Consider the following 25,264-nt stretch of genomic DNA (forward strand, 5'->3'; position numbering starts at 1 on the left):
TCGTTTAAAAGTTACTATGTCTAGGTATAGAGGTGCAGCGTTGAGGATCGTTCGCAGATTTGGTTCATTACCAGGTCTAACGAGAAAAACAACTAATAGGAAGCATAGGCCGGGCCAGCATGGTTCAAAGCATAGAAGGTTATCTGAGTATGCTATTCGCTTGGATGAAAAACAAAAAATAAAATTTAACTACGGGCTAAGCGAAAGACAGCTATTTAATTATGTAAAGAAGGCAAGAAGAATACAGGGATCTACTGGGCAAGCTCTTTTGCAGTTGTTGGAAATGAGGTTGGATAATACTGTGTTTAGGTTAGGTATGGCCCCCACAATACCCGCGGCTCGTCAATTAGTAACGCATGGCCATATTTATTTAAATACAAAAAGAGTTTCTATACCTAGCTATCAGTGCAGTGCTGGGGATATTATAAAGATTAAAGATAGCCCTAAATCTAAAAAACTTGTTACAGACTATATCTCTTTCCCTGGATTGGCGAATGCTCCTACGCACTTAGAGTTAGATAAAACTACTTTTACTGGAGTAGTAAAAGGCATCGTAGAAAGAGAGTGGGTTGGTATTAACCTTAATGAATTACTTGTAGTTGAGCATTACTCACGCAAAGGATAAAAATCAATACTTAATCATTGCTCGTAAAAACCTTTTCGCCTTAACTATGTCATATCCATGTAGTTTCAGTCGGAGGCAGAATTGTAGGTATAAGTGAGTAGAAAGCTTTTACGCCCAATTTTTTTAGGCTTCTCAATCCATGCTTAATCTTGAATTGAAGTACCTCTGCATTTGTATAAGGGTAGAACTCTCTTATTTCTTTTTTATAGGGTTGTCCGGCACTTCATTTTTTATAATTGGAGGCATGAACGTGTACGCTGAAAAATCCTCTTCGTCGTCTTCTTCCATCTCTTGAAGCAAGTTTTCTAAGTTGTATACTTCTATATTTGGCTTAATATTTTTTTTCATGTGCTCTGATGTGACAGATTTTTCCCATGAGCTTAGAGCGTCTGACCATTTAAAGTAAATTTGTCTTCCTCTTAAAGTATATTGTGAATCATTTACGTAGGGTCCTATTGTATGCTTTAGGATATAAATAGGAGTTCCTTGGAAAAAATTACGTTTATACCGCTGCTTTGGGTTTATTGTATAAAATTCATTTTTTCTCCTAGTTGACAGCATAAAATGGCTCTCTTCGAGATCAGAAATTAATCGAGCATCAACTTTGCATTTTTCGTCCCGGTTCACCCTGTAAAAAGTTTCTAGTGTTGTTTTAGTTATTCGTATACCTAGCTGCTCTGAAATTTCTGGCTCGTCATTAAATATTTTATTTAAGTACAGTTTAGCCTCGTCTTTTCCCATAAAGAAAAGTAACAAGGGTTCTCTTTCCTTCTTTTTAGGTTGTGGGACCGGTTTTTTTGTTCTTGGGTCCGGTAGAATGTCTTCTGATACTGTCGCAATAGAAACTACAATATCCCCTTCTTTTGTAGTAACCATATAGGTTGGTACGTGTCGTAACATTCCCCCAATATCAGTTTGTATAGATTCTATAAATGGGTCTTTTTTTCCCTTGCTCAGAGAGGCTCTTGGCGTATTTTCTACAAGTTTTATTTGTTGCACTTTTTTTGGCCTTGGTTTTTTATGGTCAAATTCTCTCCTAAGTTTTACTTTCACATCTTCACTAAGCAATTTTTCTATTACTTCAGGCCTGTGGTCGCCTGGGTATTCAGGTGATAGAACTGTGTTTGCGTTCCTGGATAGTATATTACTTAGCATCATACTTAGCAGGATGTTGATCTTGTTCATGTATTCTTTATACATAGTTTACAGTGTGTATATTAAAATCAATTCTCTAAAGCTTTATTATTATACATATATTATACTACATGACAAGGCATTATTTTATATTTTCTCTATAGCGGTCGATGCCTATACATAGTATACTTGATACATCCACAGGTTAGTGATGCACTTTGTGGTAGCGTTCTTTGATTTGGCTTTGGAATCTGCATTATTTTTGTGCAGCTTATGGTATGTTATACTTTTGTGGGGGGAAGCTATGTCTCAATCTGTAGAAACTAGGACTCGAATAAAAAACGAACGTTATGAATCAGGTGTTATACCTTATGCGAAAATGGGCTATTGGGATGCGGACTATAGCATTAAAGATACGGATATCTTAGCTATGTTTCGCATGACTCCACAGAAAGGAGTAGACCCTATAGAATGTGCTGCTGCTATTGCTGGAGAATCTTCAACGGCTACATGGACTGTCGTGTGGACAGATCTTTTAACAGCTTGTGATCTTTATAGAGCTAAGGCTTACAGAGTTGATCCTGTCCCTGGGGCTGTGGATCAATATTTTGCCTATATTGCATATGAATTAGATTTATTTGAAGAGGGGTCACTTGCAAATTTAACTGCTTCTATTATAGGTAATGTTTTTGGGTTTAAAGCTGTTAATGCTCTTCGTTTAGAAGACATGCGTATTCCAGTTGCTTATTTAAAAACTTTCCAGGGCCCTGCCACAGGTGTTGTTGTTGAAAGAGAGAGGCTTGATAAGTATGGAAGGCCTCTTTTGGGAGCTACTGTTAAGCCTAAACTTGGTTTGTCAGGTAGAAATTATGGTCGTGTTATTTATGAAGGGTTGAAAGGTGGCTTGGACTTCCTTAAGGATGATGAAAACATTAATTCTCAGCCTTTTATGAGATGGAGAGAACGCTTCCTATTTGGGATTGAAGGAGTTAGCAGAGCTTCTGCTTCTTCTGGTGAAGTAAAAGGTCACTACTTTAACATCACTGCGGGAACAATGGAAGACATGTATGAGAGGGCTAATTTTGCTAAAGAAATTGGTAGTGTTATCTGTATGATCGATCTTGTTATTGGATATACTGCCATTCAGTCTATGGCTATTTGGGCTCGTAAAAATAGTATGATATTACATTTACACCGTGCTGGTAACTCCACATACTCTAGGCAAAAGATTCATGGAATGAACTTCCGTGTCATTTGTAAGTGGATGCGCATGGCTGGTGTTGATCACATTCATGCTGGTACTGTTGTGGGTAAATTAGAAGGCGATCCTTTGATGGTTAAAGGGTTTTATAATGTTTTACTACGAACTAAGCTTGATGTAAACCTACCACAAGGGTTGTTCTTTTCGCAAGATTGGGCTTCGCTTGCTAAATGTATGCCAGTTGCTTCTGGTGGTATTCACTGCGGGCAGATGCATCAATTAATTCACTACTTAGGTGATGATGTAGTTCTTCAATTTGGTGGGGGCACTATTGGGCACCCTGATGGTATACAGGCAGGTGCTACGGCTAACAGAGTGGCGTTAGAATGTATGATACTAGCTCGTAATGAAGGCCGTGACTATTTAGCGGAGGGTCCAACTATTTTAAAAAATGCAGCTAAGACTTGTGGCCCTCTTCAGACAGCTTTAGATTTGTGGAAGGATATTACGTTTAATTATGCTTCTACAGATACAGCAGATTTTGTAGAGACAGCTACTACTAATAAATAGATTTTTCAGTTACTTATTTTTATATTTAAAGGAGCCTTTATTATGAGACTTACACAAGGTGCTTTTTCCTTCCTTCCAGATTTAAGTGAAGATCAGATTCTTAAGCAAATTCAATATGCTATAAACAAAGGTTGGGCTTTAAATGTGGAATGGACTGATGATCCTCATCCACGTAATTATTATTGGGAGCTGTGGGGGCTTCCACTTTTTGGAGTTAAGGATGCAACTGCGGTTATGTTTGAGGTTAACGCTTGTCGAAAAGTTAAGCCAAATAATTATGTCAAACTTAATGCTTTTGATTCTGGCAGGGGCGTAGAAAGTTGTTGTCTTTCTCTTATCGTACAAAGGCCTACTTCGAATGAGCCTGGGTTTACCCTTTCTAGAACGGAAGGAAGTGCAAGGTTTATTCACTACACTGTTCAAAGCTATGCAACTGTTAAACCTGAGGGTGAACGTTATTAGTATTCTAGCGTATAACTAGACCTAGGGGAGGTGCGTAGTCGCGTCTTCTCTTTATACATGTTTATTTTTTTGTAGTGCATTTTTTACTCATATGACAGTAATACGCCATTTAGAAGGTGATGCGTTGGTTAGTTTAAAAGAAGAATATGAAGAGCGGCGCTTGCAGGAAGTTTTTGATGATCTTGATAGTGAACTTGTTGGTTTACTTCCTATTAAAAATAGACTCAAGGAAATCGCGGCTTTGCTTATAGTTCATAGGTTACGCGCGCATCTTGGTCTTTCTTTTTCTAATCCCGGGTTGCATATGTCTTTTACTGGTAACCCAGGGACTGGTAAAACTACAGTTGCTTTGAAAATGGCAGATATACTTTTTAGATTGGGTTATATTCGCAATGGGCATCTGGTTACAGTTACTAGGGACGATTTAGTTGGTCAGTATATTGGACATACGGCGCCAAAAACTAAGGAGGTCCTTAAAAAGGCTATGGGGGGTGTTTTGTTTATTGATGAAGCTTATTATTTGTATAAACCTGATAATGAAAGAGATTATGGGGTAGAATCTATTGAAATTCTTCTCCAGGTTATGGAGAATCAAAGGGATGACCTAGTTGTTATTTTTGCTGGGTACAAAGATTCTATGGATAAGTTTTATGCTTCTAACCCTGGTTTATCGTCAAGGGTCGCTAATCATGTAGATTTTCCAGATTATAGTCTTTCCGAGTTGTTGGCGATCGCCAAGCTTATGTTGAGTGATCAGCAATATGTTTTGACTACTTCTTCTGAGCTTGCATTATGTGAGCGCATAAAGCTAAGGTTGGGGCAGCCTCATTTTGCAAATGCTAGAACTATTCGTAATATTATTGATCAGGCTAAGATGAGGCAAGCCAGCCGAATTTTTAATTCGGGGGGTCGTGTGTTGACTAAGGTAGATTTGGTTACTCTTCAAGTTGAAGATATGTAAAAATAAGGTACTTTTTGTGCAAATTTTAGTGTTTTGTACGAATTTTTTTGTAAAAATTTCGTATAATAAGGTATTTAGGTCAGGCGGCATAGCCAAGTGGCAAAGGCAATGGATTGCAAATCCTTTATTCCTCGGTTCAAGTCCGAGTGCTGCCTTTTAGTAAGGGGGGTGTGGTGAAATGGTAGACACAACGGACTTAAAATCCGTTGATTGCATAATCGTGAGAGTTCGAATCTCTCCACCCCCATTTGGTTCATACGTTTTTAGAATATTTCTGTATTTATTTTTGGTTCTCTAATTAGAGATATTTTTCCAGTTCTAGCGATTTCTGCTATTCCAAATGGTTTTAGTATTTGTTCTATAGCTAATATTTTCCCTGGGTCTCCTGTTACTTCTATGATCAGGGAGTTTTCTGAAAGGTCGACAACTCTTCCTCGGAAGATTTGCACTATTTCCAGTATATCCGGTCTTTTGTTTCCGAACCCGCTTATTTTTAGAAGCATTAGTTCTCTTTCTACGCAGGGTATACTTGTTATATCGTGAACTTTCAGAATGTTTACAAGTTTGTAAAGTTGTTTTGTGATTTGGTCAATAGACTTGTCTTCAGCCGGTACTACCATGGTAATTCTGGATATGCCCTCGTGCTCCGCTGGACCTACTGCCAAGCTGTCTATGTTAAATCCTCTTCTGGCAAAAAGTCCTGCAATTCTGGTTAAAACCCCAGATTCATCCTCTACTAATACTGAAAGTGTGTGTTTCATAAGTTTTTGTTTTATGGCTTTTTATGGATTAAAGCAACTGAGTAATATCATGCATCCAGCTGGGTTTGAACCAGCGTTGTCTCTTGTAAGAAACGGATTATGAGTCCGGTGCCTTCGACCTCTTGGCTATAGATGCTTGTATATGAAATTTGGAGCTGGTGAGATTTGAACTCACGTCCATTCATTATCTTTTAGCGTCTATAGTTACAAGTATAGCCTTATTCAAAATATAAGGCGACTTCTCTCTTTTTGGTGTATTTCTTGAGAATTTTTCTTTCGTAATTAATGAGTTCTAAATTCTATGCGAGAATAACTTAGAAGCGAGTGAAGGGGACTTTTGAAATGAAACTATGTTGCTTGCATTTAATTAAACTCCATTTTTACAAGATGGTTTAAACTTGACTTGTTTGACTTCTCAGTTCCATGAATGTCGACGCCTTACAGCCCCAGCTATTTTTGGGCATGGAAGGGATTGAACCTTCATCTACCAGAATCGGAACCTGGTGCTTTATCCGTTAAGTTACATGCTCATATAAACGTGTTTACATTTGTAGTAACTGTTCTTATGCTAACATATCACCTTACGTTGGTCAAGTTAGTTTTGTTGTTATTAAATTTTATTTTAAGTTTTGTCACACCCTATAGACATGTATTTTTATTTGTGGTACTATTTTTATAGTTGCATGTTTTTCGGGATGTAGCGCAGCTTGGTAGCGCGTCCGCTTTGGGAGCGAAATGCCGCAGGTTCAAATCCTGCCATCCCGAAGGTTGCTTTCTCGTACTTTTATGCACATCACATTGTGTTTTGTTCGTTTACTGCTTTTTTAGTGTGCCCCCATGGTCTAGAGGCTTAGGACATCACTCTTTCATGGTGATAACGGGGATTCGAATTCCCCTGGGGGTATGTAATAAACTTCTGTTTTTTGGCGTGGCCTTTATGGGTTGCCCGGGAATCGAACCCGGAACAAATCGGTTAAAAGCCGAGTACTCTACCATTGAGTTAGCAACCCTGTTTAACGCTATTATTGTAGTGTGATTTTTTATGTGAAGTTTATTATCTTTTTCTTATTGTGTGTGTTTTCAAGCGGGCAGAGGGAATCGAACCCTCATTATTAGCTTGGAAGGCTAAAGTTTTTCCACTAAACTATGCCCGCGAAAAAATTTTAATCCACTTGCTAAGCCTCTTTTCTAATAATAGCATATTTGTGATAGAAGTATACTGTTTATTCTATAATTCTAGTAACAACTCTGTACGCAGAATAAGTATTAAATTTGAGTGTCAAATTTTAATTGAAAATTGTCTCTATTATATATAGTAAGATATGTCCTAGTGTCGCGTAATTTTATTATCCTTGAGGTCTTTATGCTTACTCATTCATCTCGTGGTATGTGGCTACTGCTGATGGTGATACTTGGTTTAGGTATCTAAATATCCAGTATTTAAACATGGTGTCTAAAAAAACTGGGAAAGTAGCGATAAATAGAAAAATTGCGTCTCTGTTTTCCGGTAGTCCAAAGTGTCTGAGCCCATTTTCTAGTAAGACCTCCCACCCGTGTGTTGAGTGAAACCCTACGAAGACATTTGTGAATAATATGATTAGAAAGGCTTTAGCTGTGTCGCTTAGCTCATAGATGATTTCGTTTATGAAGGATTTTAATACTGAGATTTGCCTTCTTCCTGTGATGATTAAGTATGTAAAAGTGGTAAAACTCATAATATCGGATAATAGGTTTTTTATAGCGCTAGTGCTCTCATATGAGTAATATTGTGCGAGCTCGACAGCTTTATTTTTTAATTCTTTTTCTATCGCATCTTGTGAAAGAGAAGGTAATTGTCCTATTAACATTTCGAAGTGGATTTTTTCTTCGAATCGGTGTAATTCACTAAAAGCTCGTTCCTCTTGAGAGGTGTTTAGGAATATGTCTGTACTTTTTTCGCTCCAAAAATAATCTATTACAGGTGAGAATACAAAGTTCCTTGATATTTGATTAATTAAGATAGGTGAGATTAAAAGTAATAGTAGGTATTTGATTGAGGCTGATGTTTGATATCTTGATACTCTGAGTTCTTCGACAATTTCAGTCTCTGTGTTTGGATTTAACTCTTTTTTGAATTTTTCGAATGTTCTGCTGATTGATCTGGGTATTGGGCCAGTTTTTTCGAACGCGGATTGGGACAATGTGTCGGAGCGCCAGTTTTTCATGTGTAGGTTATGGTTGTATATGAAAGTTTGTTTTTAAATGCTGATTACTTTTTTTTATAGTTAGCTTGGCAGTGTTTAAATGTTAGTACTTGTAGAANTTCGCCCCCCTAATGTATTAAAATTGTATGTGGGCTTAGGTTTTTATGTGTTAAGATTGGGGATGGAATGTTTTTTCACGTGATAATTTTTATGGCCTCATGTATAATATTTTTTTTATTTTTGGCCTTTTTTAACAACGGAAAACTTTTTTCCCTTTGTTGCAATGCGTTCTGTTTGTTTTATATGAAGTTCATCTTAGTGTATATGGGTAAAGAGGGATTTGAACCCTCAAGATTGAGAGTCGGCGCATTTTGAGTGCGCTGCGTTTACCATTTCGCCATTTACCCTAGACATAATTGTATCATTTTTTTTTCTAAAGATGTATAAGTCAAATTTTATACAGTTTGGGGTATTATATATTGGTAGTGTTGTATTTTTTGGTTTGCTCATGGTAGATAAAATTAAGCAACTTTTTTTTAATAAAGGGTACGAAGATTCTTCGGTAAAAGATTTGATCCATTCCTCATATCAGTATGGTTTCAAGACAGATATTGTCACTGAGGCATTTCCTAGAGGTATCACTGAGGACATTGTCATGTTGATATCTGGAAAAAAAAAGGAACCTTCCTTTGTATTGAGCTTTCGTTTAAGGGCTTACAGTGTATGGGTTAGGATGGCTTACCCAGAGTGGGCTTGTCTATCTTATGCTCCAATAGATTATAATAATATATTATGTTATTCTATGCCTAAGTTTGATAAAAAGCTTTCTTCACTGTCTGAAGTTGATGGTAAAATTTTGAAAACTTTTGAAAAATTAGGTGTTCCGTTAGGTGAACAAAAAAGGTTGGCGAATGTAGCTGTAGATGCAATTTTTGACAGCGTTTCAGTAGGCACGACCTTTAGGGAAGAGTTATTAAAAGTTGGGGTTATTTTTTGCCCATTGTCTGAGGCTTTTATTCATTACCCTCACGTAGTTGAGAGGTATTTTGGAAGCGTTGTCCCAATTGGGGATAATTATTTTTCAGCATTGAACTCAGCTGTTTTTAGCGAGGGTTCTTTTTGTTATGTTCCAAAGGGAGTGTGTTGTCCCTTAGACTTATCCACTTATTTTAGGATTAATGCTGAAAATTCTGGTCAGTTTGAAAGAACTTTGATTGTAGCTGATGACTCTAGTAAAGTGACTTATCTTGAGGGTTGTACTGCCCCTAAATTTGACACGAATCAATTGCATGCTGCTGTTGTTGAATTAGTTGCTTTGAGAAATGCTGAGATTAGGTACTCCACAGTTCAGAATTGGTATTCGGGTGATGCTGGTGGGTTAGGTGGTATTTATAACTTTGTTACTAAGCGTGGTGTATGCTCTGGTTTTGGTTCTCGCATATCTTGGACGCAAGTTGAAACAGGTTCATCTCTCACTTGGAAGTATCCTAGCTGTCTTTTGGTTGGGGATGAGTCTGTAGGTGAATTTTATTCTGTTGCGCTGACAAACAATTATCAGCAGGCAGATACTGGCACGAAAATGGTTCATGTTGGGAAAAAAACGAGGAGTCGAATTGTTTCCAAGGGTATTTCAGTAGGTAATTCTAAGAATACATATCGCGGGCAGGTTAGAATACTTCCTAAGGCTTTGGGAAGCTCAAATTATTCGCAGTGTGACTCTCTACTAGTTGGTAGTAAGTCGCAAGCAAATACTTTCCCGCATGTGAAGGTTGGAAATTCTCATAGCCGAGTTGAGCATGAAGCTTCTACTTCTAAAGTGGAAGAAGAGCAACTATTTTATTTATCTCAGAGAGGAATAGGTTTGGAGGAGGCTATTAATTTATTGGTAAGTGGTTTTTGCAGGGAAGTTTTTAATAAGCTTCCAATGGAGTTTGCTGTGGAGGCTGATCGGCTTCTTAGTCTTAAATTAGAAGGAGGTGTAGGTTAATGAATAGTAAAGATATTCTGTTTGAGGTTCGTGATTTGCATGCTAGGGTTGGGTCTATTCCTGTTCTGAAAGGAGTGAACTTGTGTGTTCGTTGTGGTGAAATTCACGCAATTATGGGTAGAAATGGTTCTGGTAAAAGCACTTTGGCTAAGGTCGTTGCTGGACACCCATCGTATACGATCACTTTTGGTGACGTATTATTCCGTGGCGCTTCCATATTGTCTAAGACGCCAGAAGAAAGGGCTCAATTGGGAATTTTTCTTGGGTTTCAGTACCCTGTTGAAATACCTGGTGTTAGTAATAGTGATTTTTTACGGTTATCTTTTAATACCGTTAGGAAGCATCGGGGTCTTTCAGAGTTAGATCCAATTGAGTTCCTTGAGGTTATAAAGTCGAAGCTTGATATTGTGAAAATGGAGCAAACTTTCCTTAACAGGTGTGTGAATGAGGGATTTTCTGGCGGGGAGAAAAAGAGAAATGAGATTTTGCAGATGGCTTTGTTAGAGCCTTGGGTGTCAATTTTGGATGAGACTGACTCGGGCCTTGACATTGACGCCTTAAGAGTTGTAGCTTCTGGAGTCAACAAGCTTCTAACTTCAGAGACTAGTATAGTTCTTATAACACATTATCAAAGACTTTTAGATTATATTATTCCAAGTTACGTTCATGTTATGAGGGATGGGCGCATTGTCAAAACAGGTTCTAAGGAGCTTGCTCTCGAATTGGAGAAAAATGGCTATTCTCTTTTTGATAATTTGAGCTAGTTTTATGTTGAGTGAGTTGCGAAGCTCTCCTTCGCTTCTATTATAAGCTCTTTTAGTGCTTGCTCTGTTTTTTCTTCTAGGTCTTTAGACTTCATAATAAGCTTTGTGTATTTAGTTCCCCTATTTTTTATAGTTGTTTTTAAGTATTCAATGAACTGTTTGATATTTTTGATTGGTATATCATCTAAAAAATTGTTAGTTGCAGCGTAAATGATTGCTACTTGTTCATGAACGGGTATTGGCGAATATTGTGGTTGCTTTAAAATTTCACGTAGCCTTTGGCCTCGGGCTAGTTGGTTTTTTGTAGACCTATCGAGGTCGGAAGTGAATTGGGAAAAAGTTTCTAGTTCATAAAATTGGGAGAGCTCAAGCTTAAGTTTTCCAGATATTTTTTTTATTGCTTTAGTTTGTGCGGACGACCCTACTCTAGATACAGAAATTCCAATGTTTATTGCAGGTCTTACTCCAGAGTTAAATAAATCTCCTGATAGAAATATTTGCCCGTCTGTTATGGATATAACGTTTGTAGGAATGTAGGCAGATACATCACTCGCTTGGGTTTCGATTATTGGGATGGCTGTAATACTTCCCCCTCCTAGCTTTGGATTAAGTTTTGCGCTTCTCTCAAGGAGTTTAGAGTGAGCATAAAATACGTCCCCTGGGTATGCTTCTCGTCCAGGTGGTCTTCTTAATATTAGAGATAGTTGTCTATAGGCTGTTGCATGTTTGGATAAATCATCGTAGATGATAAGTACCGATTGTCCTTGGTGCATAAAGTATTCTCCTATTGCTGTTCCCGTATAGGGAGCAATGTATTGTAAAGCTGCTGATTCTTCTGATGAGGCAGAAAGTATGGTTGTATACTCCAATGCTCCTTTTTCTTGTAATATGTGTGCGATTGAGCGTACGGAGCTGGCCTTTTGTCCTATGGCTATGTATATGCATATTACGCCTTCGTCCTTTTGGTTTAGTATTGTGTCGATAGCGAGGGAAGTTTTTCCTGTTTGTCTGTCTCCTATAATTAGTTCTCTTTGCCCTCTTCCTATTGGTATCATAGAATCTATGGTAATTATTCCTGTATGTATTGGTTCGGTTATGGGGGCACGAGAGATAATTCCAGGCGCCGGTGGTTCGATTAAGCTAGTATCCTCGGTATAAATATCTCCTTTGCCATCCACAGGGTTCCCTAGAGCGTCTATGATCCTTCCTAGGTAATTTTTTCCGACTGGTATATGGGCAATCTTCCCTGTAGCTTTTACCGATGTGCCTTCGATGATGGTGCGGCTGTTTCCTAAGATCATAATCCCTACGTTGTTCACTTCTAAATTTAGTACAATGCCTAGGGTTCTATCTTCGAATTCTACTAGCTCTCCCATCATGACTTGGTCTAACCCATAAGCACGAGCCATTCCGTCTGCGCTTTGTACAACTGTTCCTATGTGCGAAGTACATACTGTTTGATCGTAGTTGTTAATTTGCTCTCTTATGAGGGAGCTTATTTCATCAGGTTGAATTCCTATCATAATCTATATTGTTATATTTAGGGTGGTTAATTTTGGAACTTGGGTGCAAGTGATTTTGAAAGCTTTTGTAGTTGTGTTTTTATACTAAAATCTATTGTTTTTAAGGTTGTGTGTATGATTATTCCTCCTATTAGTTCCTGGTTTATTATTGGTTGGAGTTGAATTTCGTGTGCCCCTGTTAGAATTTTCAGTTTATTTTGTAAAGATTGTTTCTGGGTTTGGGTTAGTGGTATAGTAGATTCGATAGTTGCATATTGCGTTTTTTGATGCTTGTATGCTAGTTGTATAGTTTTATTCAAAATATCAGGTAATAAGTTGCTTTTTTTGTGGTCGCATACAATAAATAAGAAATTTAGAAAATCTTTTTCTACTTTTCCATCTAGGATTTTTTTTAGGATGAGCTTTTTTTTATTCCTTTCTACGAGTGGATTAAATAACGTTTTTTTTAGGGATATTGATTGCTTTAGGATGCTGTGGCATAAGTGTGTATTGGCTATAAATCTTTGTAAGTTTTCTTTAGAGCGTCCCATTAACAATCCTTTTGCGTATGTATTGCTGATTCTTGCATGTTTAAAGGTCATTTTAGAGTATCTAGTTGATTGATATTTATATTTATTAATTCTGATTGTTTTTTGCAGGTTAGTATTTTCTTTAAGTTTTTTCAGAAATTTGGATAACAAGATTGGCCGTATGTTGATAGATTTGTTTTTTTGTGGCTAGTGTTTCCATATCTGCGCATTTTTTCTCTTCTTGTGTTAGCATTTCAATTTTTTCTTTCCCCTGATGTATTGCGTTTAGTTCAATATTTCTGATGGTTATTTTTGTATTATTTTTATTGTTTGTAGGTGTGTTTTTAGTTTTTTCGTTTGATTTTCTTCGGTTATTAGGTTAAGGCTAGCTTGTTGTAGTTCTTTTTCACTGTTTTGTATCTCGCGAAGGATGTATTTATGGCGATCAGTTAGTTTTGGAGTTGCAAGGTCTATCCATAATTTTATTAATATTGGTATTAAAATGCATATATTGATAATATTTGACTGTAAAATATTGTTATTAAGTAAAAACATGTTTCAAATTTTATTTTCCATTGGGTTAGGGTGTACGTGGTATTTTTATGGGGTTTGTCATGGGTAGTAATTTTTCTTCTACATTTATAGCAAGGTTATTTGCTTCTGCGTTAAGTAATTGTAAATTTTTGTCTTTTTCTAATAGAAGGTTGGCTTTATGGCTCTTTAAGAATTGTTCAATTTTTGTTTGGGCTTTTTTTACTTCGTTGCTGACTCTTTGTTTTATTCTCTCTTGTGCTGTATTTTCTTTTTGGTGAGCTTCTCTTTTTTTATTGTTAAGTTGTTGTTGGTTTTGTTTAGATATGTAGTTTGCTTGAGACATTAATTCAGATATGTGTAGTTGCGTTTTGTGTAGCGTTAATTTTCTGTTTTGCAGTGCTTCTTTTACTGGCTTGTAAAAAACCTTATTGAGGATAGACATTAAAACCAACACTTGGATTGCTACAATTGGTAGCGTTGCATTGAAGTAAAATAAATGGCTGCTTATCTTTTCGGCACGTGGTTTTTTTGTCCTGTAGATTGATGTAAAGAGCATTGGATTTTAGGTGAATATTTGTTGCATTTCATTCGCTTAGGAAGTGAATGGGTTTGCAAACAGAAGTGATAGTGCAATAACTAATCCGTATATAGTTAAGGATTCCATAAAGGCCAATGACAATAATAGAGTACCACGAATCTTTCCTTCTGCCTCTGGCTGGCGGGCGATACTTTCTAAAGCTTGTGCCGAAGCAGATCCTTGTCCTATGCCTGGGCCTATTGCTGCTAGTCCAATGGCAAGGCCAGAAGCTATTACAGATGCTGCACATACGATTGGGTTCATTTTTTTAGTTTTTTTGTGTTGTGAGTTATTTGTGTTTATTATAATACCAAGTTTTTAATCAATTTTGTGATTTTCTATAGCTTCAGATATATAAGCTGCCGAGAGCGTTGAGAATATTAAAGCTTGAATAGAGCCTGCGAACAATGCTAAGGCGGTTACAGGTAACGGTATTAAAATTGGCGCTAAAAGACAAAAGACTGATACTACTAGCTCGTCTGCCAGAATGTTTCCGAAGAGGCGAAAATTGAGTGATAAGGGTTTTGTAAAGTCTTCCAGAATTTTTATGGGGAAGATTGCTGGGTTGGGACTAAAATACCCGTAGTAGTAGCGCCATCCCTTTTTTTTTAGGCCTGCGTAAAAATAGCTTGCAGAAGTTAAGAGTGCTAGGGCTGTGGTAGTGTTTATGTCATTTGTTGGTGATCCTAGCTCGACTCCTTGTACCGGGATTAGTTTTAGTGGTATTAGTATTCCTATCCAGTTGGAAACAAAGATGAATATACATAAGGTGCTTATGTATGGGACCCATTTTTCACTGTCTTTTTTCCCAATTTGGTTGTTGGAAATGTCTTCTAATGCTTCATATATATATTCTATAAAATTTTGTATCTTACCAGGGATATATTTTGGATTTTTTATAGTCAATAAGCAGAAAGAGATGATAAGTACTGTAACTATTAAAGAAGTTAGTATTGTTTCTCCGTTCATATGAAGTCCAAAGATTTCCCAAGGAATATGATTTCCCACTTTTATTTCATGGGCTTTGCAGAATAGGGTTGCAGCGGCTATTTTTTTTTCGTGCATAGGTATAGTTTTTAATTGTGTTTTTGTGTTTCTCCTAATTCAAAACGTTGAAACCTTCTTATTTGTATATTTTCTCCTAGGATTGCTATGTGTTGTTTAATAAGCTCCTCAACTGTTATGCTTGGGTCTCTGATGTATGCTTGGTTTAATAAGGTTAATTCTGCTAGTTTTTTTTTCGTCCTATTTGTAATTATTTTTTCTTTTATATCTTCGGTTTTTTTGTTTAAGTCGTCTTTTGAGCTCTCAATATTTTTTTCTAGATTTATAACTTCGTTTGGTATATCTTCTGTGCGAATATATTTAACTGCCGGGCATGCAGCTATTTGCATTGCTATATTTTTTGCTAGGTCTTGGAATTTCTGTTGTTTTGCGACGAAATCTGTTTCGCAGTTTATTTCAATGATTGCACCAAGCTTTCCACCTGTATGTAGATAGCACTCTATTAATCCTTCTTTAGCCAATCGTGTCGTTTTCTTGTCTGCGGAAGTTAATCCTTTTTGTTGAAGTATCTCTAGAGCTTTCTGTAGTTGCCCATTTGCGTCTGCTAGCGCTTTCTTGCAGTCCATAATTCCGGCGCATGATAAATTTCTTAGTTCTTTAATTTTTTCTGTAGGAGTTGTTTTCTCGTTCATATTTTTATGGTTTTTTAATTATTTTTATATTGAAGATTTAGTTATTTTTTCGCATAGCTATTTTTCCCTTCTACTATGGATTCGGATAGTTTTTCTAGTATGAGTTTTATAGATTTTGCAGAGTCATCATTTGCTGGTATTGGTATGTCTGCTAGGCTTGGGTCGCAGTTTGTGTCTAGTAAGCATATTACTGGTATTTTCATTTTTATGCATTCTTTAACTGCTGTGATTTCCTTTTGTTGATCTATAATTATTGCTAGATCTGGTAGTTGTTTCATATTTTTTATTCCTTTAAGGTTTTTATTTAGTTTTTCTAGATTTTTTTTGTGTGCGGTTATTTCTTTTTTCGAGACCTTATCTAAGGAAGGGCCTATGGAATTTTTTTCTAATCTTTTTAGTGCTTCAACTCTGGATTTTATAATAGGCCAGTTTGTTAGTGTTCCTCCGAGCCACCGTTGGTTGATAAAGTATGCGCCACATTTCTCAGCTTCACTGGCAACAATATTGGTTGCTTGCCTTTTTGTTCCTATAAATAGGAATTTTTTCCCTTTTTGCGAAGCTTCTTTCACAAAGTTGCAAGCTTTAGCTAATAGTTTTGCTGATTCTATACCATTTATTATATGTGTCCCATTTTTTTCTGCGTAGATGTATGGTAGCATTTTTGGGTTCCATTTGTTAGTTTGGTGTCCAAAGTGGACTCCTGCTTCTAATAAGTCTGACAAGGCTATTTGTTTCATTTTTAGTTTTTTGAGGAATTTTTAGGTAAATATGATTAAAGTATAAATGCCTGAAGTTAAATTTTATTTAACCTATAGTGTTGCTATTCTGGTACTAGTGCAGCTGTCTGATTATACCCGGTTCCTGCTGGAATTAACCTTCCTGTAGAAACGTTTTCTTTCAGCCCTGTTAGAGAGTCTTTCCTTCCTTCGATTGCTGCTCTTGATAATACTCTTGTAGTTTCTTGGAACCCAGCAGCGGAAAGGAAGCTGTTTGTGTTAAGGGAGGTTTTTGTAATTCCAAGAAGTACAGGAGAGTATGTTGCAGATTTTCCCTTAGATTCTAGTATAGCGCCATTTGCCTCTTCAAATTGCTCTAATTCAATTAATTCATTGGGTAATAATGTCGTATCTCCACTACTATTTACTTGAACTTTGGAAGTCATTCGCTTCGCAATAATTTCTATGTGTTTATCAGAAATGTGTACACCTTGTGATTGATACACGTTTTGTACTTCATTCACTAAGTATCGTCTGGTTTTTAGCAAAGCAAGTCTGGTAGCGCTACTTTGTTTTAATTCGTTCGTGTAGTAGGTGAAGAATATACTTAAAACTTCATGTAGGTTAGGTGTTCCTTCTGTTAACTTAGAGGCCACGTTAACTAATTGCTTGTTTGATACATACATTTTTTGTGATGACCTGATCTGATATTTTATTGGTTCGCTTTTATTTTCTATAACTTTTAAAGTGGAGCATTCATGTTCGTCAGTTTCTATTTTAATTCGCCCATTTCTTCTTGCTAGTTGGCATATTTCTTTTGGCTTTCTTGCTTCTAATATTTCTTCGATTCTGGGTAGCCCTTGTATTATATCTCCAGTTTTTGGTTGCTCTAAAGTGAATTTTGCTAGAATGTTGTTTTTGTCCACTACGCCAAGGTGGTCGACGTATATTGTTGAATTACAGGATGTTAAGTACGGGGTTCCATGCCTTATGGTTATTAAGTTGTTTTTTATGCTCATAATGTATCCATTGCATGGAGAGAAAACTCCGTTAGCTAAAGGCTGCCATTTGTACACGAGCCTTCCTGGTTCTGTTTGTGGCGTATTATAACCGATGCTGATAGTTTCATTGTGCTTTTTAGTAAGTACTAACAGTTTATTCTCAAGTTGGTTGAGTGCAGTGATATTTGTTATTATTCCATCCTTTTCGCATAGTAATTTGCTTTCTGCAATGGTTATTCCGGGTGTAATCCTCTGGCCATTATGTACGTGGAGTTTATTTTTCACAAAGCTTTGGTTTGATTGTGCAAAAGTATCCCATTTTATTAGCATTTCTTCGCTAATGCACAATTTCATGATTGTTCCTAGGTTTTTCCCTGGCTGGCAGAATTCCAATTCTGCGAATGTGCGGGTATTAGGAGATTGGATCTTAACCGTTATATAGGTGCTTACGAGTGTAATTGGCTCTATTGATTTAATCTTGCTCGTGGATTTAATAGTTGTTTTTTGTGTTATCTTCAATTTGATACTTGTGCTTTCGTTTTCGAATAGTTTTTGCTGAAGGTAGGTGTTTTCGTCAGTAACTGTATATATTATTGCTGTGCGAAGCAGTAAATTTTTGCGTGTTCCTATATTCACTGCTTCAACGTAGCAAGTGTCTTTCGCTATCAAACCTGGAACTATTTCCTCTCCTGGAAAGAAAAGTCCTGGTTTAAATAAGGGGTTTATTTTATCTGAGGAGTATAACTCTCCAGGCTTTACGGACACTTCTTTGAGGTAATCTCCGCTGCTAGTAATTGACAAAAACCCATCATGGCAGCTTTTTATGCCTTTGACGATTTCTTGTCCTTTTGTGACTAAGCTTTGGTTGGTTGCGATGAGTAAAGAAATTGGTTTATTTATGATATGTGTTTCTTCAGGTATCCAATAGATAGAACGTGGCTTTTTGGTTTCCTCTAGTGTTGGTGCAGAATTAAAGTACAGTATTAATCCACCCGTTTCTGTGGAGTATATGTCGTTCTCCAAAATAGCAATAGTTTCTAAATTTTGCACTCGTTCCCCATTGTTGTATAGGAGCAGGAACTTTTTTCCATTTTCGAATTTTAAGAAGGATCTTTTATTTGTGTCTTGTTCTTTTGTTTCAGTTGTTACAATTGCGTTTTCTAAATACGCTGACGCTGTGATTAGAGTTATTTTATCTGATTTGTCTTTTTCTAGCTTAATGATTCCACTCTGCTCGCTTTTTGTCTCATACACAGCGAGTGCATCGCCTTTGATAACAGAAGATTGTTCTGTGGCTATGATTTTGGCGTGTGTGGGAATACTATATACGTCCCCGTAAAGTATCCATAATGAGTTTTGTATTTCTTTGGAGTTGGTAAATTCTTCGAAATATACTTCGTTTTCTTCTTCGCTGACGTTTGAGAGAAAAACTTCTCCTATTGTCTCGTTTATTAATTCTTTGGTGACTTTTTCTGTTACTGAGGTTGTTTTTAGTGGTTGCTCAGCTAGTATTTGACCTTTTTTAAATTGCTCATTATTTGTCAGGAATAGAAGTGAACCAGGCTTTATTTCTAACGTCGTATTTTCATTTTGAAAGCCCCATAAGCGTATGTGAGTGTTTTTTTCCACTAGCAGGGCGTCATTTCCGTGTCTTGTTTTAATTGGGTTTGTTTTCGCATGATTTGGAATTTCTATTATTCCATTAAAGGGGGCATTGATTTGCTCAGCGAATTCGCCTGTGAATACACCACCTGTATGAAAAGTTCTCATAGTAAGTTGTGTTCCTGGTTCCCCAATAGATTGGGCAGCAAGTACTCCCACGGCTTCGCCTAAATCTACGAGGGATTCAGTGGTTAAGTTCCATCCGTAACATAATTGACAAACAAATTGTGAAGATATGCAAGTTAGTGGAGATCGTATGGATATTGAATTTATTCCTTTAGAGATGATATTTTGTGTTAATAAATTATTTAGGCATTCGTTCTGGCGAGCTATTGGTTTGCACTGATCAGGGGTGCATAATGTATCAAACAAGCAGCGCCCTCTCATTTTTAGCGTGAGGGATAAACTATCATAATGTAGATATTCTTTTTTACGAATTAAAACTCCATGCGTTGAGTTACAATTTTTTTCTCTTACAACTATATCTTGGACTACATCGACTAGTCTTCTGGTTAAGTATCCAGAGTTTGCGGTTTTCAGAGCTGTGTCTACAACCCCTTTCCTTGCTCCATAGCATGAGATTATGTATTCAGTTGCGGTTAGTCCTTCTTTAAAATTGCTTTTTATTGGCAACCCTATAATTTGTCCGTGTGGGTCAGACATTAAACCTCGCATTCCTACAAGTTGTCTAACTTGCGACATATTTCCTCGCGCTCCAGAAGAGGCCATCATATAGACTGGGTTTAATGGTTCGTTTACTTCAAAATATTTAATAACTTCATTTTTTATTGATTCACTGGCTCTCCCCCATGAGGTGATGGTATTTTGTAGGCGTTCAATTATAGTGGTTTCTCCTCTTGTATATTTTTTTTCTATGATGCTATTTTGTTGAGTTGCGGATTTTACTATATATTGTTTTTTAGGCGGAACTTTTAAATCTTCTATACTGATAGAGATTCCAGCTTCAGTTGCATATTGGAAACCCAATTCTTTTACTTTGTCTACGATATGAGAAGTTACTCCAGCTTTATAGGTAGTGAACATCCAGGACATTAATTGCTTTAATTTTTTTTTGTCTACAACTTTGTTTGTGAATGTAGGTGCTGCTTTCGGTAAAGTATATATTTCTTTCATTTTAGATTCCTTTTTCATAAGAAACAAGTTATGGAGTCACATATTGTTTTATGCAATAGAATTCTTCCTGGAGTAGTCAAAACATATTGGGTTTCTATTTGGCCTTTTATACTTTTTTTTATTATTTTTTTATCAGAAGCCCACCACTCGTATTTGTCGTTTGATGCTCTGAGTGTTAATGCTGATGAGTCGTCTTCTACAGGCCCATTCATTCGTACCCAGATTTGTGAGTGAAGCCGCAATATTTTTTGTTCATATGCCTTTAAGCAGTCATCTTGGCACGAGAAGTAATGTGTAGGTGGATAGTTTCCTGAAGTGTCTTCGCTTGTTAGGTAGTAGCAGCCCAGTACGACATCCTGGCCTGGCGTCATTATTGGCTCTCCAGTTGCTGGAGATAAAAAATTAAGTGGGGCCATCATAAGTACTCTGGCTTCTGTTTGTGCTTCAGTAGTTAGAGGAACATGCACAGCCATTTGGTCTCCATCAAAGTCTGCATTGAAAGCGGGACACACTAATGGATGAAGTTTAATCGCTCTCCCTTCAATCAGAGTTGGTTCGAATGCTTGGATCCCTAGCCTGTGGAGTGTTGGGGCTCTGTTTAATAAGATTGGGTGATTATAGATGATGCCACGTAATACGTCCCAAATTGCCATATCCTTTTCTTGTAGTAATCGTTTTGCTGTTTTTATGTTCTGTGCAATTCCCTGGACGATAAGTTTGTGGATAACAAATGGTCGGAAGAGTTCTAATGCCATTTCTTTGGGTAGTCCACATTGGTTTAGTTTCAGCTTAGGACCAATTATTATAACGGATCTGCCAGAATAGTCTACTCGCTTCCCGAGTAAGTTTTGTCTAAACCTTCCTTGTTTCCCTTCTATTACTTCTGATAGCGATTTTAATGGCCTGTTATTTGCTCCTACGACTGCTTTGCCACGTTTCCCGTTAGCTATGAGTGCATCTACTGATTCTTGCAGCATGCGTTTCTCATTCATAATGATAACCTCGGGGGCGGTTGTTTTTCCTAATTTTTGAAGTCGTATATTTCTATTTATTATTCGTAAATACAAGTCATTTAGATCTGAAGCGGCAAATCTACCCCCATCGAGTTGGACCATGGGCCTTAAGTCTGGTGGGATTACTGGTAAAACGGTCAAAATCATCCAGCTTGGCTTTGATTGTGTAGCTACAAAGTTAGATAAGATTCTAAGTCTTTTAATTATTTTGTTTCTAGGTGTTGTGCCTTTTGTTGATGGTAGTATCGTCCGCAAACTCTCTACTTCTAATTCTAAGTTTATCTTTTCTAGTAATTCTTTTATAGCTTCTGCTCCAATTCCTACTTTAACGTCATAGATGCCAGTTTTGTTCTTGGAGATTTTTTTCTCGAGGTTTGCCCACTCTTGTTCGTTTAGAAATATTTTGTCTTTTAAGAGCTTACAGTTTTTTCCTTGAGTTACTACGTAGGAGTTGAAATATACTACTTGTTCGACATGTTTTTCTGAAAAGTCTAACACTGTTGAGATATAACTTGTTGACCCTTTTAAGTACCATACGTGAGTTACTGGGGCGGCCAAGTTTATGTAACCCATTCTGTGCCGTCTTACTCTGGATTCGATTAGCTCAACACCGCACTGCTTGCATACGCTCCCCCTTTCTTTTGACCGTTTTTGTTTTCCGCACTTACACTCCCAGCTCTTGATGGGACCAAATATTTTTTCGCAGAAGAGTCCGTTTGTTCTGGGTCTTAGCGTTCTGTGACTAATGGTTTCTGGTGCGGTTACTTCTCCTATGATTTCCCCCGTTGGGAGAAGGCGCTCTGCCCATTTTTTTATTCTTTCTGGCGATGCTAGCTTAATATTTAGACAATTGAAGTCATCTTCTAAATTTTCCATGGGGGTGCTTTTGGTTGGTATATTATTTGAAGTAAGTACATTCATTTATCTGATTAAGAGGATTAGTGCATAATTTTATATTTTGTTTATTTTTGTTGGTCTTGTGTTTTCGTATTTTTTATGCCTTTGTGCTGTTGGTTTGTTTTGTGAGCAGTTACGTCTAATCCTAAGGATAGAAGCTCTTTGAGAAGAACTTTAAAAGATTCTGGAGTTCTTGGTTTTGGCATAGGGGTTCCTTTTATCATAGCGCGCAGTGCTTCATTTCTGCCTTCCATGTCATCTGATTTGATTGTTAAAAATTCCTGTAAAGTATATGATGCCCCATATGCTTCTAGGGCCCAAACTTCCATTTCGCCAAGTCTTTGCCCTCCGTGTTGGGCTTTTCCCCCTAGTGGTTGTTGTGTGACTAAGGAATACGGTCCTGTCGATCTAGCGTGCATTTTGTCATCTACTAAGTGTGCAAGTTTTAATATGTACGACACTCCAACTGTTATTGGATTTTTGAAAGGTTCGCCTGTTCTTCCATCGTAGAGAATCATTTTTCCTGGGTGATCTAGGCTGAATAGCCAGTTTTTTCCTGTTTTTAGTTTTGCGTCCAACAGTGAATTATTTATTAAGACTCGTGATGCTTCCCTTCCTTGCATCTCGTCGAAAGGCAGTATCCTGAATCTTTTTCCTAGGTGTTCGGCTGCTAGCCCTAGCAAGCATTCAAATATTTGCCCTACATTCATTCTGGAAGGCACTCCTAAAGGATTTAAAACGATATCTATTGGTGTACCATCCGGTAAGTAGGGCATATCTTGTCGTGGTAGTATTTTAGAAACGATACCTTTGTTCCCATGCCTTCCTGCCATTTTGTCCCCCACTTTTAATTTTCTAGTTTGAGCTACGTATATTCTTACCATTATATTTGCTCCCGTGGATATCTCATCACTGCTTTTTTTTGTGAGGACTCTGACGTCTAAAATTCGCCCTGCGTTATTATCTGGCATTCTAAGTGAAGTATCTTTGACCTCTCTGATTTTTTCAACTAAGATTGCTTTCATCAATTTACTTAATAAGGGCTGTTCAGCGTCTTTCTTTGGTGTGATTTTACCAACTAGTACGTCGCCTCCTTCAACCCAAGATCCACGTGCGATAATACCATTTTTGTCTAGGTTTCTTAAAAGATGGCTGCTTGTGTTTGGGACTTTTTTTGTAATTTCCTCGTGGCCTAGTTTGGTTCGTCTAGCTTCTATTTCATATTTTTCTATATGGACTGATGTGTAAACATTGTCATAAATTAGTCTGTCACTTACTAAAATAGCATCTTCGTAATTATAACCTTCCCATGGCATGTAAGCTACGAGGACATTTTGTCCTAAGGCTAATTCCCCTCCTTCTGTTGCTAGTCCGTCAGCTATCACTTGACCTTTGATGATGCTGTCACCGTACCATACTAGTGGCTTTTGGTTTATGCATGTATCTTGGTTTGTTCTTTCATATTTTTGTAAGTGGTAACATATTTCAATACCTCTTGTATTTTCGATGCATACTTTTTTTGAGGAAACGTAAGTTACGTTTCCTTTTGTTAGGCTGGTAACTACGGTTTTTGAGTCTCTTGCGATTTGGGCTTCAAATCCTGTTCCAACGAGTGGTTTTTCTGGGAATAGGAGGGGTACAGCTTGTCTTTGCATGTTCGAGCCCATGAGAGATCTGTTAGCGTCATTGTGTTCTAAAAATGGAATCAAAGAAGTTGCAATAGAAATTGTTTGGATTGGGCTTACTGGTTTCCAGTTTGTTTTAGTAGTTAGAATTTGTATGAACTCTTGTTGGTGTTTAGCAGTTAGAGTGTGCTTTTGAATTTGTCCTTTAAGGTTAGTTATAGTATCTGCTGGCGCTATGTAAAGAAGGTCTTCCTGGTCTGCAGTTAGGTATGTTGGTGAGTTATTTTGTATTTCTCTGCTATTTACAATTTTATTAAATGGGGTTTCTAGGAAGCCATAAGTGTTAACGCGGGCATAAATGGAAAGAACCCCTATTAATCCTGCGTTTTGTCCTTCGGGCGTTTCAATTGGGCATATTCTACCGTAGTGGCTTGGGTGTATGTCTCTTACTGAGGAACCTATTCTGTCCCTATGTAATCCTCCTAGGCCTAGGGCGCTTATTCTTCGCTTGTGAGTAATTTCAGCTAAGGGATTAGTTTGGTCCATGAATTGAGAGAGTTGGCTTGACCCAAAAAATTCTCGTATTGAAGCCTGTATGGGTTTTGGGTTTAATAAGGAGTTGGCGTCTGTAGTGTCTTTGGCGCATGAAATCATTTGTTCTCTCGTAAATTTTTCTAATCTTTGCAATCCTATTCTTATTTGGTTTTGGAGTAGCTCACCTACAGATCTAACTCTTCTGTTGCTAAGGTGGTCAATATTATCGGGCTCGTTTAAGCTCAATTTTAGGTTTATTAAATAATCAATACAAGCTAGTATATCTTGTGGTGTGAGTACTGTTATTGATCGTGGTACAGATAGCTGGAGTTTTTTATTTAGTTTATAACGGCCCACTTTCCCAAGGTCATATCGCTTTGGGTCGAAAAATCGTGAGTAAATTATTTCTTGCCCTTCGGCTAGTGATTCTTCATCTGTAGCTATAAACTTTGAAGATAGTTCAATGAATGCAGCTTCTGGCATGGAATTGCCTTTAAGGCAAAACGTTTTTTTCAGTAGGTTAGGGTTTTTGACCCCGTGGTAAATGTCTAAGTCGGTTAGCCCGAGTGCTTTTAAAAAAATGTGAATTAAGACTCTTCTACTTTTATCTATACGCGCCCATATTAACCCATGCTTGTCTAATTCAAATTTAATCCAAGCCCCTCTATTTGAAATAAGATTTCCGCTATAGGTTTTATCTTTCTGAGAATTAGTGTGAATTGTATAATATATGCCTGGACTTCTAATTATTTGATTAATAATTACTCTTTCAGTTCCGTTAATAATGAAGGTCCCTCTTTCCGTCATTAATGGAAGTTCACCGAAGCATATTTCTTGTTCTTTTGTAACTTTTTTTTCTTTGTTTACGATGATGACAGGGATGTGAATTTCAGTGCAGTAAGTTGAATTTTTTCGTATTGCTTCACTGGGGTTATTTTTAGGGTATTTTAGCTTGTACTTATCGCTTAAGATATGGATCTCTAAATTTTCCTCAGAGTTGCTTATTGGGGAAAAGTTTCTTATTACTTCGGCAAGCCCTTCTTGCAACAACCAGCAGAAGCTCGATCGTTGTAACTCAGTGAGGTTAGGTAACCTAAGGTGGTATGGGTCGTTAGTAGTCATAGCGTTTATGTTTTTGGGTGTGGCTGCTTGTTAGTTAGGCTTTTGTAAGAAGGCATAACGCTAGGATTACTT

General features: G+C 37.2%; 19 protein-coding genes, 9 non-coding genes and 1 further gene across 28 annotated transcripts; 10 read left to right on the top strand and 19 right to left on the bottom strand. All coding sequences in view use genetic code 11, as the record gives it.

The window, feature by feature from the left end:
- The first annotated feature begins 16 nt into the window (after positions 1-16).
- Positions 17-625, top strand: rps4 (ribosomal protein S4). The gene has a single exon. The coding sequence runs from the start codon at positions 17-19 to the stop codon at positions 623-625; it is 609 nt and encodes a 202-aa protein (YP_003359218.1).
- A 192-nt stretch (positions 626-817) lies between these two features.
- orf335 (hypothetical protein) lies at positions 818-1,825 on the bottom strand. The gene has a single exon. It carries the CDS (start codon positions 1,823-1,825, stop codon positions 818-820), a length of 1,008 nt encoding a protein of 335 aa, YP_003359219.1.
- A 238-nt stretch (positions 1,826-2,063) lies between these two features.
- Positions 2,064-3,530, top strand: rbcL (ribulose-1,5-bisphosphate carboxylase/oxygenase large subunit). The gene has a single exon. It carries the CDS (start codon positions 2,064-2,066, stop codon positions 3,528-3,530), a length of 1,467 nt encoding a protein of 488 aa, YP_003359220.1.
- Positions 3,531-3,572: 42 nt separating this feature from the next.
- rbcS (ribulose-1,5-bisphosphate carboxylase/oxygenase small subunit) lies at positions 3,573-3,992 on the top strand. The gene has a single exon. It carries the CDS (start codon positions 3,573-3,575, stop codon positions 3,990-3,992), a length of 420 nt encoding a protein of 139 aa, YP_003359221.1.
- A 91-nt stretch (positions 3,993-4,083) lies between these two features.
- On the top strand, positions 4,084-4,953 carry cbbX. Its single transcript has one exon. The coding sequence runs from the start codon at positions 4,084-4,086 to the stop codon at positions 4,951-4,953; it is 870 nt and encodes a 289-aa protein (YP_003359222.1).
- Positions 4,954-5,035: 82 nt separating this feature from the next.
- On the top strand, positions 5,036-5,108 carry trnC(GCA). Its single transcript has one exon. It is a non-coding gene; the product is annotated as a tRNA-Cys (tRNA).
- Positions 5,109-5,117: 9 nt separating this feature from the next.
- On the top strand, positions 5,118-5,200 carry trnL(TAA). Its single transcript has one exon. It is a non-coding gene; the product is annotated as a tRNA-Leu (tRNA).
- A 16-nt stretch (positions 5,201-5,216) lies between these two features.
- Positions 5,217-5,714, bottom strand: ilvH (acetohydroxyacid synthase small subunit). Its single transcript has one exon. The coding sequence runs from the start codon at positions 5,712-5,714 to the stop codon at positions 5,217-5,219; it is 498 nt and encodes a 165-aa protein (YP_003359223.1).
- Positions 5,715-5,764: 50 nt separating this feature from the next.
- On the bottom strand, positions 5,765-5,850 carry trnM(CAT). Its single transcript has one exon. It is a non-coding gene; the product is annotated as a tRNA-Met (tRNA).
- A 321-nt stretch (positions 5,851-6,171) lies between these two features.
- trnR(CCG) lies at positions 6,172-6,244 on the bottom strand. Its single transcript has one exon. It is a non-coding gene; the product is annotated as a tRNA-Arg (tRNA).
- Positions 6,245-6,405: 161 nt separating this feature from the next.
- trnP(TGG) lies at positions 6,406-6,479 on the top strand. Its single transcript has one exon. It is a non-coding gene; the product is annotated as a tRNA-Pro (tRNA).
- A 66-nt stretch (positions 6,480-6,545) lies between these two features.
- Positions 6,546-6,618, top strand: trnE(TTC). The gene has a single exon. It is a non-coding gene; the product is annotated as a tRNA-Glu (tRNA).
- A 34-nt stretch (positions 6,619-6,652) lies between these two features.
- On the bottom strand, positions 6,653-6,724 carry trnK(TTT). Its single transcript has one exon. It is a non-coding gene; the product is annotated as a tRNA-Lys (tRNA).
- Positions 6,725-6,797: 73 nt separating this feature from the next.
- Positions 6,798-6,868, bottom strand: trnG(TCC). Its single transcript has one exon. It is a non-coding gene; the product is annotated as a tRNA-Gly (tRNA).
- Positions 6,869-7,081: 213 nt separating this feature from the next.
- On the bottom strand, positions 7,082-7,918 carry cemA (envelope membrane protein). Its single transcript has one exon. It carries the CDS (start codon positions 7,916-7,918, stop codon positions 7,082-7,084), a length of 837 nt encoding a protein of 278 aa, YP_003359224.1.
- A 304-nt stretch (positions 7,919-8,222) lies between these two features.
- trnL(CAA) lies at positions 8,223-8,304 on the bottom strand. The gene has a single exon. It is a non-coding gene; the product is annotated as a tRNA-Leu (tRNA).
- Positions 8,305-8,405: 101 nt separating this feature from the next.
- Positions 8,406-9,884, top strand: ycf24 (putative ABC transporter). Its single transcript has one exon. It carries the CDS (start codon positions 8,406-8,408, stop codon positions 9,882-9,884), a length of 1,479 nt encoding a protein of 492 aa, YP_003359225.1.
- ycf16 (sulfate ABC transporter protein) lies at positions 9,884-10,648 on the top strand. The gene has a single exon. It carries the CDS (start codon positions 9,884-9,886, stop codon positions 10,646-10,648), a length of 765 nt encoding a protein of 254 aa, YP_003359226.1.
- Positions 10,649-10,650: 2 nt separating this feature from the next.
- atpA (ATP synthase CF1 alpha subunit) lies at positions 10,651-12,171 on the bottom strand. Its single transcript has one exon. The coding sequence runs from the start codon at positions 12,169-12,171 to the stop codon at positions 10,651-10,653; it is 1,521 nt and encodes a 506-aa protein (YP_003359227.1).
- Positions 12,172-12,197: 26 nt separating this feature from the next.
- atpD (ATP synthase CF1 delta subunit) lies at positions 12,198-12,752 on the bottom strand. Its single transcript has one exon. It carries the CDS (start codon positions 12,750-12,752, stop codon positions 12,198-12,200), a length of 555 nt encoding a protein of 184 aa, YP_003359228.1.
- A 70-nt stretch (positions 12,753-12,822) lies between these two features.
- Positions 12,823-13,059, bottom strand: atpF-like.
- A 201-nt stretch (positions 13,060-13,260) lies between these two features.
- Positions 13,261-13,770, bottom strand: atpG (ATP synthase CF0 B' subunit). Its single transcript has one exon. It carries the CDS (start codon positions 13,768-13,770, stop codon positions 13,261-13,263), a length of 510 nt encoding a protein of 169 aa, YP_003359229.1.
- A 36-nt stretch (positions 13,771-13,806) lies between these two features.
- Positions 13,807-14,055, bottom strand: atpH (ATP synthase CF0 C subunit). The gene has a single exon. The coding sequence runs from the start codon at positions 14,053-14,055 to the stop codon at positions 13,807-13,809; it is 249 nt and encodes an 82-aa protein (YP_003359230.1).
- Positions 14,056-14,109: 54 nt separating this feature from the next.
- On the bottom strand, positions 14,110-14,856 carry atpI (ATP synthase CF0 A subunit). The gene has a single exon. The coding sequence runs from the start codon at positions 14,854-14,856 to the stop codon at positions 14,110-14,112; it is 747 nt and encodes a 248-aa protein (YP_003359231.1).
- Positions 14,857-14,867: 11 nt separating this feature from the next.
- On the bottom strand, positions 14,868-15,488 carry tsf (elongation factor Ts). Its single transcript has one exon. It carries the CDS (start codon positions 15,486-15,488, stop codon positions 14,868-14,870), a length of 621 nt encoding a protein of 206 aa, YP_003359232.1.
- A 41-nt stretch (positions 15,489-15,529) lies between these two features.
- On the bottom strand, positions 15,530-16,225 carry rps2 (ribosomal protein S2). Its single transcript has one exon. It carries the CDS (start codon positions 16,223-16,225, stop codon positions 15,530-15,532), a length of 696 nt encoding a protein of 231 aa, YP_003359233.1.
- Positions 16,226-16,308: 83 nt separating this feature from the next.
- Positions 16,309-20,001, bottom strand: rpoC2 (RNA polymerase beta'' subunit). The gene has a single exon. The coding sequence runs from the start codon at positions 19,999-20,001 to the stop codon at positions 16,309-16,311; it is 3,693 nt and encodes a 1,230-aa protein (YP_003359234.1).
- A 14-nt stretch (positions 20,002-20,015) lies between these two features.
- rpoC1 (RNA polymerase beta' subunit) lies at positions 20,016-21,890 on the bottom strand. The gene has a single exon. The coding sequence runs from the start codon at positions 21,888-21,890 to the stop codon at positions 20,016-20,018; it is 1,875 nt and encodes a 624-aa protein (YP_003359235.1).
- An 86-nt stretch (positions 21,891-21,976) lies between these two features.
- rpoB (RNA polymerase beta subunit) lies at positions 21,977-25,192 on the bottom strand. Its single transcript has one exon. It carries the CDS (start codon positions 25,190-25,192, stop codon positions 21,977-21,979), a length of 3,216 nt encoding a protein of 1,071 aa, YP_003359236.1.
- Positions 25,193-25,264: the final 72 nt, after the last annotated feature.

Source organism: Cryptomonas paramecium, plastid (assembly GCF_000194455.1).
Source record: "Cryptomonas paramecium plastid, complete genome".
Lineage (NCBI taxonomy): Eukaryota > Cryptophyceae > Cryptomonadales > Cryptomonadaceae > Cryptomonas > Cryptomonas paramaecium.